Source organism: Gracilinanus agilis, chromosome 4, assembly GCF_016433145.1.
Source record: "Gracilinanus agilis isolate LMUSP501 chromosome 4, AgileGrace, whole genome shotgun sequence".
Classification (NCBI taxonomy): domain Eukaryota; kingdom Metazoa; phylum Chordata; class Mammalia; order Didelphimorphia; family Didelphidae; genus Gracilinanus; species Gracilinanus agilis.
The window spans coordinates 110,072,876-110,088,607 of record NC_058133.1 but is presented as its reverse complement, the minus strand read 5'-3'; the positions used below and the strand labels follow the sequence as shown (position 1 = coordinate 110,088,607).

The following is a 15,732-nucleotide window of genomic DNA, read 5'->3' as shown; positions in this document are numbered from 1 at the left end:
TCCTGTGACTCTCAAGTTCAGTGTTCCAGGTTCAACGATCTTTCCATCAGACTACAGTGGAATAAATTACCTTCCAGATCTTACATTCTATGAATCTATGGTTCTAAATGGGAAAGAAGATGATGCTGAGGATAGGAACATGCTAGGGGCTTCAACTCCCAGACAGAAAGAAAAGCTAAAACCCACTCTCTGAAAGCTTCTTGGAGAGAAGAGAAAAGAAGGGGCAAAAGTAGTGGGCAATTCTCAGAGGTTTTAGCCTCTAGAGCAGTGGTTCCCAAACTTTTTTGGCCTACCACCCCCCTTTCCAGATAAAATATTACTTAGCCCCCTGGAAATTAATTTTTTTTTTAAATTTTAATAGCAATTAATAGGAAAGATAAATGCGCCTGTGACCATCACCGCTCCTCTGGATAGCTGCAGCACCCACCAGGGGGCGGTGGCGCCCACTTTGGGAATCACTGCTCTAAAGCCTAGTCTCCATTTCTTCCCTTTTTGAGGGGGAGCTTTGGACTTGGAATCAGAAAGACCCAAGTTCAAATCCAGCCTCAGATACTTACTAAATGTTCATCCCCGAGCAAGTCACACAAACTGTCCAATTCAGTTTTATCATCTGTAAAATGATGATGATAATGACATCTACCTTTCAGGATTATTGTGAGGAATAAAATGAGATAATATTCATCACATGATTTGAGAACCTTAAAGTGCCATATAAGTGCTAGTCATTATTATTCACCTTTGGCCAGCCCAAACGATTCCAGCATTTTTGCTCAGGAACACCCCCAAGATCCATCTCATACAAACAGATGGATTCAAACTCATGGAAATGATTTCTGAGAAGCCAGGACAAGCAAAGAAGTACTTGATCCAGTTCCCCATTAGAAGGAGAAACCCAAGGCTCAGAAAGGTCAAGGTAGTAGCCAGTAGTCTACATAGTCAAGAGTAGAATCCAAGGTTCTGAAATCTAAATGGGGCCTCATCAAGGAAGGATCTTCGCAAGGGAAAATGGCTTGAGGATTCCTAAGAGCCAATAAAGAATTTATAGAAGAGAGATGACTTGATGGAAAGAACAGTAGAACTAAGATATGAAGAGGTTTGGGTTCACAGTCCAATTCTTCTTTACACCAGTCATATGACCTTAGTCAAGTCACTTTCTGTCTCCTGAACTTTTTTCCAAAATAAGGTAGTTGTACTGCAGATATTGTCCCTTCTGGATCTTTGAACAGAGATTGGCAGTGATTGATGTACTAGGCTGCTCTTGGCTGCTCTCACTGACCCATTGATTAGAAGCTAAAGAGAAGAGCCCTTTGAGGTCTGGAGTTAACAGCCAGGAACTAGCTAGAGCCAAACCTTTGAAGAATGGCTTATCTAAATAAACAAAGCTTCCTCCGTCCTTGGATCCCAAGGTAGTCACAGACACTTCCTTTGCTAAAGCACTGGGGCCTATCCCCCAAGCCTATACATACCTCCCAGCAGGATGACCAGGAGTAGGGCTTCAGGGCTCCCTGAAATTGGGACTGGTGCTCTTTGTTCCCACCAGACTTCAATTCCCAGTCCTCCTTTCTGAGGGAAAGAGATCTCCAGTATCAGGCCCATAACCCAGGGAATGGGCTTTGTCCTTTCGTCCTTTGGTTTAACTTTCTTGGACTAGAAAGACCATTTTGAAGTCATCCATATTCCTGACTCCAGAAAGGACTAGTTCTAAACCAGACAGCTGAGAACCTTGTTCACAAAATTCTCCAAGGAACAAGATGCAGAAAGGGATTTTATTTTGAATGAGGCCAATGCAGAAATTTTGGTTTCCTTGACTATTGAAATTTGTTACAAGAGTTTTGTTTGTCCTTTCTTTACTGTGGGGGTGGGGGTGGGAATAGAAAGGAGGAGAATAGATTTCTGTTCATTGAAAAAATTTTAATGTAATTTAATTTTAAAAAGAGAAAGTCTTCATTCAGGAAAGGAGATTCTACCAGCATTTCCTTTATCTCAAGTTGGAGATGTCGGGGTGAGAGAATCATTGGAAAGAAGGAATAATCCTTGGAATTTTGGAGATATAAAGAAGAAATCTCTAGGAATTCAACAACATAACAGTCAGAAAACCTGGAAGAGGAAACAAAAAGAGAAAGGAGAAATTATTAGTAATGACCTCGGTCATCCCACTCATCCTGAGAACTTTATCTCAAACCAACCCTTCACCCTAAATCTCCCGTGTCCCATCCTAACCCTGGTTAGTTTGATCTCCCAGGTCCCTCAGACTGTAGAGGAGTGTTCCAACAGCTAGGGCCAAGGGTAAACCTCTAAGTGACTTTTCCTCTTCCCAGAACATAGTGATTAGCAGAGGAAGGGACCATTGATAAGAGGAAAAGAGTGATAAAGAGAAACCCACCTGCTTGGGACATGGGTGGTGAGGTCCTGAGGGCCCAGATTCCTTTGTGAGTCTCAGCTCTGTCTGCCATAATGAATTCTATCTACTCCATGAAGGTGCCTGACTCATCTCCCACTCTGCTTGCTTGCCATGTTACCTGTCTCCCAAGCAGATCACATCTTATCATCACTAGTCCTAGGGAAGAAGCTTGGGTGAAACAGGGGGAGGTAGGCAGTTCTTTCCAAGTTACACATAAGGTGGAGGGAGGAGAGGGGAGAGAGGTTGGGTAGCTTGCCCAAGGTCACACAACAAATCAGAGACAGAGCCAAGAGAACCTGGAAGTCCTATTCTGCTCTACCCCCGGGCAAGCAGGCAAGCTCATGACTTTCCAAAGCTTCCCATGAGATTTGCAGACCACTGGGCTCTTTAGTAAGAACAAGAAGCCAAGCATGTTTTCTCCTCCATTAAAAATGACTGGATTTTTTTTAGTACAAATTCGACTTCATGGCAATAAGGAACTCCCAGTGTGAAAACTCTCTCCATTAATATAATGAGCAATTTACCTGTAATTTATAATGTTAAAGAGTTGCCTGGGGCACTATCTGCCTGGGTGATTTGCCTATGATCAAACTGTAGTCTCACCTCATTCCTATCCCCCTTCTCCTGCCAAGTTGTGGTTTATAGAGGTTAAGTGACTTGATCATTGTCATATAGCTTATTAGTGCCAGGCCTTCTTGAGTCTAAGACTGGCCTCCTATCCACGGTTTCTTCTCCATAATGACCCTGGTTTCATGACCTCTCTGGGTCTCCATTTCCTCATCTGCAAAAGGAGGGGGTTGGACCAAATGCCCTCTAAGTCTCTTTCTAGTTCTCAGTTGGTGGTCCTATGAATGCTCTGGTCTGATCATGAGGGAAGTCAGAAGATGGCGAGAGATCGAGGATTTTAAACCGCTTGAAGAGGATCTAGGTGGAGAAGAAAGAAAGTCAGGGAGGAGATGCTTAGTGAGAAAATGAGTAGATTCAACAGCCTCCCACCACTCAATATTAGCCATTTTCCCATGTACCCTTTGTCTTATACCCAATCCTTCACCTGGTATCATAAGGAGCCTGGAACGTTCTTGTCCTCATCCTGGCCCCCTTCCCCTACCTAACTTTGGATGACTATTCAGAGAGGACTCAGCTTCCCGGAGGCTCCCAGCTTCCCTATCCATTGCTAGGTGTCCTTGAGCCCTTCTCCCTCCTCTCTCCCAGCCAAAATTTGCCCCGACATGCTCTGCTCTCTAACTCCCACAATCTTAGGGGCACCTAGGCTTCATTCCCCAGGGCAGAGGTGGGTGAGGGGATCACCCCTTTGTTCCCAGCAATGTCACATGGCCTCTGCTATTCATTCCTAGGTGCTGAGGGGCCTTTTAGGGACCTGAGACTGTTTGATCTGAGGCAGGTCTCATTGATACACACCAATTGTAACAGAGCACTTGACTTTTTTCAGAGATCCTGACATCAGCCTTGCAGGCTGCGTGTTTGTTTAACTAAGGATTGAGTCCTCATGTTCCCTACAGCGCCCTGCCTCCCTTATTTCCTCCCTCCCAAGCTTCCTTCCCCACCCACAACTTGACTTTTTAGGGACCCCATCCCAGAGGGCCAGGCAGCAACCCTGCACCCACCCTGAGGGGACCTTTCCTAAGAGCCATAGAGACAATGCCTTTCCCTCCTTTGGTGGCCTGAAAAATTACCTCTGAATGAAAGAAATCCCCTCCCTTCCTAAGCCTCACCTCATCTCAAACTCTGCACTGGTAATTAGGAAGTATGACAGCTCTCTTTCCACTTGATGCTGGGGGAAGTCACAGAGTTGTAGGCTTGGGACTTTGGCAGTCATAAAGTCAAAGAGCCAAGATTGGAAGAATGGGGACAGAATTCATGGCTGAGTTCACCCAGCACTAACACCACAAACCTGATCCAGAAAGTCTAACTCTTCTGCTAGGGAAGAGATAGTCTATGGTTCCTTTGAACCAGAGAAATACCTTCAGTCAGTCAAAAACATTTATTAAGCTCCTACAATGTGTTTTCTCATGAAGGAGGCACTGAACCTCTGTTTACCAGCAGGTAGGATCTAGAGTGGGGAAAAGACCTTAAAGACTATAGAACACAGTCCTTTTACTTTCCAAATTGGGGAGCAAGGAAGGAAACAAGATCTGTTAAACACCTACTATGTTCCAGGCACTGTGCTAAACGCTTAAAAATATTATCTCATTTAATCATTACAGAAACAGGTTAAGTGACTTGCCCAAGGTCATACTAGCCACCTCTAAATGGTGTTTTGCCCAAGGTTATACAACTAAAAAGGAACAACACTGGGATTTGAACCCAGGTCGTGTGCCTTCAATTTGGTATGCTTTCCACATCATATTCTTTCACTTCCTATTGCAAAATGTGGGTTACAAAAGGGGTCAGTTCCTTTTCCCCTAACCCAGCCTGATTTAAGGGACAGAATTTGGGTGAATTGTGTGTGGTAAGGGATAGGGGGTATGTTTTCTAGTCCTCATAAAACTAGAAAAAGCCATCCATTTTGTCAAGCCATCCATCTGCAAGGAGAATTCAACAAGCCATTCTTTATAAAAATAATTTCATATTTATTTAGTTTAAACATTCAATTTTTTAAAATCTTGAATTCTTTATTCTCTCTTCTTGCCTTCTCCCTCATCCATTGAGAAAGCAATGTGATATTAATTATCCATGTGAAATCATGAAAATAGATTTCTATACTACAAAAAAGGCAAGAAAAATAAAGTTAAGAAATTATATATCAATCTGAGTTAATCAATTCTCTCTCTGGAGGCAGAAAGCATTTTTCTAACCCTTACCTTCTGTCTTAGAATTAATATTAATTATTGGTTCTAAGACAAAAGAACTGAAGCCATCCAGCAGCTCCACGAAGATTCCTAGTGGGTTGGACATTTAGAAAGGGGAACCAAGGACTGAGTGAAAATGGGTTACAGGTTAAGGACTAATGGAAAGAGAACATAAGGCGAGAATAAAGACACACAGACATAGAAAGTTTGGGGATAAGGTAGACAGACAGCGAGTAAGCTCTGATGGTCAAGAGCTTAGATGGTTCAGAGCTCTGATGGTCAAGAGCTTCATAGTTAGGAGCTCTGATGGTTAAGAGCTTCCATCGTTCAGAGCTCTCTTCTCAACTGTCATATATCTACTTTTATTGGGGTTACAACCTTATGTGGTGGGAAGGGGAGAGCCAAGTGGTCTGATACATACGTAATCATCCCGAGATACAAACTATTGGAACCTGAAATAACAGGTAGAGCAATCATCTAGATCAGGAATCCAGGAGGCCTAAGGTCTTGATACAAATGCTGATTGATTGTTGAAGGTAAGGCAAGGAGACTGAGATAACTGACCAGTCTTCCAGAGTGAAGCCTTAGGGAAGGGCTAGGAATTTGGCAAGGTTGAGGTTTAATTCAGCTCAGGGTTACAGAAATCAATCATAAGCAATACAAGAGTCAGTTTTTGGGCACTCTTAAAATAATATCAAGATTAACGTATACCTGGATTGCTACAAGAACATTATGAGCTAAGCTATGGCGGTTAAGTGACTTGTCCAGGGTTACATGGCTAGGAAGTATCCGAGACAGATTTTGAACCCAGGACTTCCTATCTCTAGACCTGGCCCTCTGTCCACTGAGCCATCTAGCTGCCCCCCACCCACTACAATAGTAGATAGTGGTTTTTGTCATGAGTCCTTTGGAATTGTCTTAGCTCAATATACTGATCAATCACTGTAGCTAAGTCTTTCACAGCTGATCATTATCACAATATTGCTGTTACAATGGGACATTCTGGTTCTGTTCACTTCACTTTACATCAATTTGCCCAAGTCTTCCTAGGTTTGTTTTTTTAACCATCCTGCTCATCATTTCTTATAGCACAATGACATTCCATCACCATCATATAGCACAGTTCAAATGAGTCTTTCTACTATTGCTCTCTTGAAGGTTTTTCCATCACCACTCTCCCCACCCTTCGCTGGCCTCCCTTTCACATCCCTAAAACCCATCCAAGGCCAGAATGATAAACAGAGAAGGCTGAGGCAAAGGCAACAACAGTCAAGGTTAGAACATGATGCTGCAAAGCCTACTGGCTAGAGAATGGTACAGAGCTTTGTGTCGTTCAGTGAACTAAATAACAATAATATCAACAGCATTTATATAGCAAGATCATTTCCTCAGGTCAACCTCAGGGAACTAAGAAATACAACTATTATTGTCCCCATTTTACAGATGGTTCATAGTCTTTTGAGCTGGAAGGGATTTTAGAGGTCATTTAGCCCAGCTCTACCATTTTACTTGAAGAAATTGAGGCCCAGAAGTGACTTTCCTAAGGATATACAATAAGTAAGTGGCAGAACTAGGCTTCAAACCTCCCAGGTCTTCCTGACTCTCAAGTGTAGTGCTCATTCTTCTGTTACCATCTTGCCTCAGGACTGAAACTAAGATGCTTACCCATGGGGAAAATCGCCAAAAGCAACTAATTGCTCAATCAATAAGTACATATTAAGCATCTTCTTAGGGCAGCAGAATGGTATTGGGGAAAGAGCCCTGGGTTTAAAATCAGAGGACCTAGATTAGAAGCCTCACTCTGCTGCTTATTACTGATGTGACATTAGGATAGTTCCTTACCATCTCTGGGCCTCAGTTTCCTCATTTGTAAAATGAAAGGATTGGAGATGACCTGAAGCTTCGGCTTTAAATTCTACGATTCTATGTGCAGGCAAGGTCATGGGCACTGAAGAATTAATGGTCATGATTTAGAGTTGAGTAGGACTACCAGGATCATATCAAAAAAAACCCTTATTTTACGGATGAGGAAAATGAGGTACAGTAAGATCCAGTAACTTTCCCAGGGTCACACAATAAGGAGTATCTGAAACAGAATTTGAACTCAGGTCTTTATGACTTGAAATCTCATGCTCTGTCTATTCTACCTTCTTATCTCTCAATATGACATAATAAGATATTATAGTATAATAGTATCATATAATCTCTGCCTTTAAGAAATTACAGCCTAGTTAAGGTGATGAGATGTGTACAGATAAAAAGATAACTAACAATACAACATAATCTAAGCTAAGAACCAAGTGAATGATACTGGCAGGAAGGATTATATATGTCCCTCCAGAAGAAAGGCTTGGGGAGGTCAGAGGAAGCTTCAAAGGGGAGGCTGGTTTTGAGTTGGGCTTTGGAAGAAGGGTAAGCCCCAAACAGGCAGAAAGAAAGAAGAGGATGATAATCGCACACACAAAGGACCAGAGGAAGGAATCCACTCACAAGGTATCGAGGGGCAACATTGAGCATCCCGATGTGATTGGAGTGGAAAGCTCCAGTTAGGGAGCACATAAGGCTGAAAAGGTAGGTTGAGACCAGTCTGTGGAGGATTTTGCCAAACTAAAGAGTCCTAGACAACAAAGAGGCATTGAGGAGCTTTTGAGGTTGTGAGTGACGTGTACAAAATGGTTTTTATGATTGATCTGGCAGCGATGAAGTGAACCCAGAGAGACTGGAGGCAGAGAGGCCAGTTAGGAGGTGATTGCAGCAATCTAGGTGAGAGGTGATGAGGGCCTGGATGAGGGTGGGAGTGGGAATGGAAAGGAAGGGGCAGATGCATGAAAGGTATTACGAAGGAACTATTGACAGATCTTGGTGACTATTTGGACGTGGGGGTGAGGACAGGGTGGGGTCAATGATGACTGAGGTTTCGAGCCTAAGTGACAGGTAGAATGATGGTGTTGTCATTGGAATAAATAGGAAGTCCGGAGGAGGAGTTTGATTATGGGGAAGGGAGGAGAAGAGGATGAGTTTGATTTTAGCGATGACTAGAACTTCTCGTTTTTAAATAAAGGTCAATTTTTAATGCAGACAAAGAAAAAAACCAGTTTTCTGGTCTTTCAATAAAGACAAGAAAAGTTTCTCCCGAGATCGCCACCTGCTGTGTGGCAACTGAAACAAAGTCACCCAACTTGGCAGGCAACTCCCAAGCTCCTCTTATTTGTTTATATGGGGGAAGGCAGCTAGGTGGCCCATTGGAATGAGAGCCTGGCCCAGAGACCCATGTCCTGGGTGAAATCTGGCCTATGACACGTCCTAGGGGTGTGACCCTGGACAAGTCATTTGGCCCCCACTGTCTAGCCCTTACCTCTCTTCTGCCTTAGAACCAATACACAATATTAATTTTTAACTAGTTTATATAATACTTTAAAGTTGACAAAGATACCTTATCTTATGTGAATTTCATGACCGCCCTGTGAGCAAAGGGCTACAGGGACAACTGCCCTGTCCCCATTTTACAGGAAACAGACATGGGAAAGTCAAGGGACTTTCCGAGTTACCAAACTGGTGTCAGAGTCAGGATTTAAGCCAAAGCCTTACTGACTCCAGGTCCAGCCCTGACATTATGTCACATAGCTGAGCTATCTTCAATTCATTCCTTTTTTTTTTAAAACTCTTACTTTCCATCTCAGAATCAACACTAAGTATTGGTTCTCCATCCACTAAGCCACCTACCTGTCCCTTCAATTCATCTTGTTGAGCCCCTTTGGGACATTCTGACAGTGAGTGGGGCAGGTTAGATCGTAGGAGTTGACACACATCAATTAACCCTTTCTTGATATCTTAGGAGTAAGTTCAATGAGCATTTAGTTATTGAGGGATCTCTGAGAAGCCAGCTTTACTTCTTGTGAGCCAGACCAACCCTCTTGACCCTTTAGGAAATCGGTATATTCTGAGATCTGGGAGGATAGAATGAATAGAGCTGGGGAGTGGAGAGGGAACTATCCCCATGTTTTCTCAGGAGGATTTCAAACCACTGATAAAAGCTTTTCAAGTTAGCACTATCCATCAATCAAGCAGCCTCCTCTTTTTTTTTTTTTTTAAACCCTTACCTTCCATCTTAGAATCAATACTAAGTATTGGTTTCAAGGCAGAAAAGCAGTAAGGGCTAGGTAATTGGTAAGTGACTCCCCAGGGTCACACAGCCAGGAACTTTCTGAGGCTGGATTTAAACCTAGGACCTCCCATCTCTAGGCCTGACTCTCAATCCACTGAGCTACGTACCTGCCCCCAAGCAGCCTCCTCTTAAAGGACGAGGCCTGTGAAGTCATCCTCCCACCTCTCCATTTCTCTCAAGTAAATAGATCCTATGACATCCAACTTGCATTTCTGCCTCCTGCTCCAATATAGAAGGAAGATGGCAGCCAGAGAGAGGAGCCAGCTCTGCAGCTTCCTACATTGCCATAAGCAAATAAAATTCCTTTACTAGGTTTTGGTTTCCTTCTCTATAAAAAGTGGGGATTGGACTGGAATATTCTCTGTGGTCTGTTACAGCTCTCAGTCTGTGATTCTGGGTGATTTAGGGATAGAGGGTTGGATGTTGGATCAGGAAGATCTGGACCTTAGTCCTACTTATAAGTCACTTCATCTCTACCAGCTTTGGTTTCCTCATCTGTAAAATGGGAATAATAATAGACCCTACTCGTTAGAGTTTTTGTGAGGCTAAAATGAGATAATATTTGTAAAGCACTTTACAGACCTTAAAGTGCTTGTGAAGGTTATAACTGTCACTTCAGTTGTTTCCAACTCTTCCTGACTCCATTTAAGGTTTTCTTGGCGAAGATACCAATGGGGTTTTGCCATTCCTTTCTAGTGCATTTTACAGATGCAGAAACCGAAGCAAACAGGATGAAGTGACTTGCTCAGTCATACACATGGTAAATTTCTGAGGCTAGATTTGAACTCAGGTTTTCCCAGCCCCAGGCCTGGGGCTCTATCCACTGTACCACCTAGCTACCATCTATGAAGGTTAGATGTTATTATTAATTGTATGATCTGGGTTGATACCCTCTTGTTTCTCCTTGTGCCCCTCAGAAACTTTAGTAGCAAATGAACTTCACTCAGGCTAAGGAGACCACTTTGATTACCAGATCCCTATAGCTGCTGAGAAAGCTTGGTACAAAATAAAGACTGCTGGTCTTGGAGGTAGAGAACCTAGGTTCAAACTCTGCCGTTTGCTATCTGTGAGACCTTGGGGAAGTTATTTCCCTTCCCTAGGAACCATTTCCTCATCTACAAAATAAGGGGGTTGGAGTAGCTTACTTTTCAGTTCCTTTCCGACTTGAAGGAACTATGATCCTAAGTGTAAATGCCAGAGAAGAAAGAAAAAATACATGGCTTTGGGATCTGAGGATTATTTGCAAGCTGCAGACTTCCTTGGCACAATCTTGAAAACAGAATCAAGCATCAGAGAATATTGGAACTAGAAAGGACTTTAGAAACCTTTGGGTTTCACAACCCAAACCATATTGTGGCCTGGTCAAATAATTAAGTTCTCCATCATCAGCTAGTACTTTCACCCTCTGAAGTTTCAATCAGGAGTTGAGAAAAAGAAGGGAGGCAGAGGCGAGAAGAAAAGGAGGGTTGAGTCGACCCTTTTTTAAATCTACGGATTTTAAAAAGTAAGGATTCCTGGGGCAGTTAGGTGATCCAGTGGATTGAGAGCCAGGCCCAGAGACAGGAAGTCCTGGGTTCAAATCTGGCCTCAGACACTTCCTAGCTGGGTGACCCTGGGCAAGTCACTTAACCCCCATTGCCTAGCCCTTACCACTCTTCTGCCTTGGAACCAATACACAATATTGATCCTAAGCTGAAAGGTGAGGATTTTTAAAAAATAAAAATAAGGATGCTTCTCCAAGAAACTGTCAAAGAGTATGAATGGAAAATGAACCCTGCCATTTCTCGCCCCATTTCCTCCATGAGTTTTTGTTTACATGTTCAATATATGCCTTCTATCACAGAATGAGGAATGGTGAAATTTGGATTGCATGACAACTCTGGAATAACCTATATCAGATTGTTTGCTGCCTGTGGAGGGGGAAGGGAGGGAGAGGATTGTATTGCAAAAGGTCAGAAAGCAATTGTTTAAAAATTGTTTCTACACGTAATTGAAAAAGTAATCAAAGGATGTGTTTGTAAAAACAAATTTCTTTAATTAAAAAAAAAAAGCAAGGATGTTTAAGGACAGCTGGGTAACAATGGATAGGTAACAGTGGCTAGAGCACCAGGTCTGGAGTCAAGAGGACCTGGATTCAAATCCAGCCTCAAACACATCCTAGCAGTATGAGCTTGGGCATGTCACTTAACCAAACTCCCTCACTCATTTTGCTCTCTTGCCTTAGAAGTGATACTAAGATAGAAGGTAAAGGATTAATAAATAAATAAATTAAATTAAAAATAAAAGTAAGTGAGATTGGCAATAATAATTTTCCCACCAAAAATATACCATAAGTCATCAATTAGGAAACATTGATCTAATTTGACCTCCTCAACATAAATTCAAGGAAATGGTCCCAGAAAAGTAAAACGCCTTGGCTTGGGCCGTATAGTGAGTTTGTTAGTCCTACCTCTAGGGACACAGAGCCCAGGTTTGGTTTTTTTGACTTAGAGTCCAGTGCTAGCCATGTAACTTCCACCATCTTATTCGCATTTGACATCCATCCACCACCTCCAGACTGAGGCCTGGTCATGGACAGAAAAAAAAAAGAAAACAAAAAACAAAAAAAACAGTCTCACCTGGCGTTACTTCAACATTCACCACGGGTAAATGGACAAATGGCTCTTGGCCAAGGAGGGAGAGGCAAACCCCCAACCCTCTATGTAGCTACTCAATTTCAGACTCAAATCAAATGATTTTCCAAACCAGCCACTCCTACATCCAACCTCCTAACTCCCCCTCCCCAACACCTTGTCCCCTCATGGCTTCCTCATAGCATTAACCCACACCCTGCCCTACCCCCGGCTTGCTCATCTCCTTCAATCGGAGTCTCCAACGCCCCCACTGCCACCCCCATAGTCATCTGGTCTTTCTCTGGTCAGGGGCTGGGGGGGGGGGCAGCTCCTGGAAAAGGTACCTCCTCTATCTAGCATGTAGACATGGAGTATCAAAAGGCCAACACGATAAGGGTGTACAGAAGGGAGGGGAAAGGGTTAGGCTCAGGAAGCTGTAGGAGTGAGAACTGCTGGCAAGCCCTGTCCAGATTTCCCCAAACAAGCTATTGTCCCAGGAAAACCTGTTGGTAGAGTCCTAGACGCCTCGTTCTGACACCTCGTTCTGACACCTCAGACTGGTAGGGTCCTTCTGAGGTCACATTGGAAGTGTATTTGAAACTGCCTCTAGGCACTTTATTTGCACATTTTCTTCTCCACTTAGTGGCTGAATGTGATGAGAAGGGAAACTGAGATTCAGAGAGAGGTAGGGGCTTGAGAGTTCATGGAAAGGCAGGGGAGAGCTGGAAATCAGAGCTCAAGGAGGAATTTGAACACAGCTCTGCTCCCACCCTTCTTCACTTGTCCTTACTGAATGGTTATGATTTCACAAGTGTGGCTTGCCAGTCATCTACTAAGCCCCGTGTCTCCTTCATCAGTCACTGGGAGGGAAGGTCAAGCCAAAGAAGTGAGTCCTATGGAAGGGCTGGAAAGAGAAGAGGGAGGCACCTTGCTTGATGGGAGGTAGTCCCAAGGTTAGGGGGCGGGGGAAAAACCAGAAGACAAATCTGCAGCTAAAAAAGCAAGAGGTCAGAGGAGGCCAGAGCTGGCACCGAGGAGAAATGCCTGCTCACCATCCCTTCCTCTGTCTCCACCAGGGCTTGTAGAGGTCCCAGACATGAGCCAGCCCAGGCCTCGCTACGTCATAGACCGAGCTGCATATTCCCTCGCTCTTTTCGATGAGGAATTTGAGAAGAAGGACAGAACTTACCCAGTGGGCCAAAAGCTTCGTGATGCTTTCAGGTAAGATGCCAAGCCTTAAACCTGTGTTTCTCTAAACCCCTCATGCCAGCCATCTTGCCATCAGAAAGTTATGGCCTGCCAGTCAGTGTTCTTCGGAATGAGAGTAAGGAGAGACCTGGTGAGGATCTCAGCCTTGGTTCAGGATCCAGAAACAGAGCCCATGTAGAGAATCATTCCTCAGTAATTATTGGGTCAAAATCCTGGAGAGCTCCCTGGAGGAAGAAGAGGAAGAATTGGGACTCTCCACCGCCTTAGGATTACTGTATCTCCAAACTCTATGGAGTTCTCTTTCCACCTTTGCTATCCTAGGTTCTTCTCTATTATTAGCTTTGATGACCACTATCAGGAATGCCTTGTCTTGGGGTTTGCAGAAACAGTAATGAGGGACCCCAACTCAAACCTACAATTTCCTCTAACCCAAGGAAGCCTTCACACCCTGAGCTCCCATACATGTGCTTCCCTCCTCTCTCTGCTTCTCCTCCACCTCAGAAACAACCAGATATCAAGCAATGCCCAGAAGAGGTGGGCAAATAGGTGGACAGCAGGGATCTCACTGCTCCCTATCTACTTCGTTCTCCTGGCTGCCCCACTCCCATCCTGCCTTTCTCTAACCTGTGGCTGTTAGTAAGCAGAAGAGGTTCCTAGAGGCAAGGGACTGAATGAAATAATCTCATGAAAGCAGCCCCCGGAGTCTCAGATAGCCTGCTCCTCTGGGAAATAGTCTAAAGTGCTAAGAGGCAACAAGGTGGCTCAGTGGATAGAGCACCATGTCTGGAGTAACCAGAAGAACCTGGATTTAAATCTGGCCTCAGACACTTCTTAGCTTAGGGACGCTGAGCAAGTCCCTTAACCCCAATTGCCTTGTCCTTACCACTCTTCTGCCTTGGAACCAATAGTCATTATTGACTCTAAGACAGAAGGTAAGGGTTTATTTGAAAATAAATCAAGTACTAAGGACCCAAGTCCCAGTCCTCTCCCCATCCGGATGGTGGGCAGTCCCCGATACCTGTCATGGGTTGGCTCTCTCTATCCTTCTCCCCAGCTAGAGAACAGCTGATTCAGTTTCTTGGATTGAGGTCACTGGCAATGACTGGAACTGTGATGCAGGTGGAACTGGTTCAGACTGGGAGGATCATCTATTTGAATCTCTGCCTAAAATCCCTGGCCCAACCCTACTCCTCAAGGGAAGCTCAGCCACTGTGGTTCTAGGCTCTGACGCCAATACTGTGCTTGGCTCCTAGTTCCTTCAGCCTTGTGATTACTGCCAGCTAACATGTTCAAAGACTATAGGAAATCTTATGCTCTGTTCTGTTCTGAACCTGGACAGAAGGGACAAAAAGAAGGTTATTGCCTTGAAAAGGGGTGGGGATGGGAATAAAGTAAAGAGACATACTGAACACAATTCCATTTCCCATTCTTTCCCACATGGTCACAGCGAAAGGACTTTAGAGAGTATTTCCCTCCATCACCACTCTGACCACCACTCTCTTTCCTTGCCCTATCAGTCCTCAGTGAGATCCCCTTTCTCTCTTCAATATTTAATATCAGTTTACAGCTCTTTTCAGAATTCAGATCAATTTGCTTGTGTTAAAACAGGCTTGCAAGTAAGGCCAGCCACTTACCAGCCTGGAAGTGTAGCTTTAGTCCACAGCGTTTAGGAGACAGCTGGAACAGGCTCACCAGACGGTTATATTTTCAGTGGGTAGGGGGAGCAGTATTTATCATCAGAAATCAGCAAACACCACAAATTAGGGCTTGATTTATTGTTTTGTTAATCATCTGATCTTAGGTAGCTAGGTGGCTCAGTGGACAGAGCCAGGCCAGAAGTTGGGAGGATCTGGGTTCAAATCTGACCTCAGATAATTCCTAGCTGTGTCACCCTGGGCAAGTCATTTAACTCTATTTGCCTAGCAGTTACCTTGGTTGCAATTAGGACAGAAAGTAAGGAATTTTTTTAAGTGATGGAGAAAATTATTAATAATCCATATTCAACTTTAAAATGTGGTGGGTTTTTTTGGAGAGCCAGGTATTAAACATTTATCAACATAGCTCTGGCTTTAGCTCTTCTTAAGAGGTCAGATAAAAGTGGTGTCTTCTGACACTCACAAAAATAAAAAAATAAAGGTGATGAGGGATTGATACTTAGTTGGTAGCTATATGAATAGTGAGGAGAAGATACATGCAAGATGTGCTATAGAGATAAAAACGGGGAGATCTGGAAACTTATTTGATTTTTGTGAGGAAGAATAAGGAGTTAAAGAGTTAAGAGAAGGCCAAAGTTGTAAACCTTGGAGCCTGGAAGGATGGTGGTCCCCTCAACAGAAACAAAAAGTTTGGAAGATCAGTGATATCATTGGTCAACAGAAAAGTCCTGTCTGGATTTCCTGCCTCTCCTGGAGTACTTCGGCCCATTGACATCCACTTACTGTGGGAAGATGAAAAAGCAAGTGAAACAAGGCAGAACATGTCAATAGGATAGATGCTCAGAGGATAGAGAGCCACCTGGAGAGGGGAGGTCCTGGG

The 15,732-nt window shown here is 43.7% G+C and overlaps 1 protein-coding gene across 1 annotated transcript in view; it reads left to right on the top strand.

The window, feature by feature from the left end:
- The first annotated feature begins 13,084 nt into the window (after nt 1-13,084).
- SLC26A9 (solute carrier family 26 member 9) overlaps nt 13,085-15,732 on the top strand; it is a 34,378-nt gene continuing 31,730 nt past the window's right edge. Inside the window, exon 1 of the mRNA XM_044674033.1 lies at nt 13,085-13,209. Within this exon, the coding sequence (XP_044529968.1) occupies nt 13,085-13,209 (125 nt within the window). The remainder of the gene's footprint in view (nt 13,210-15,732) is intronic.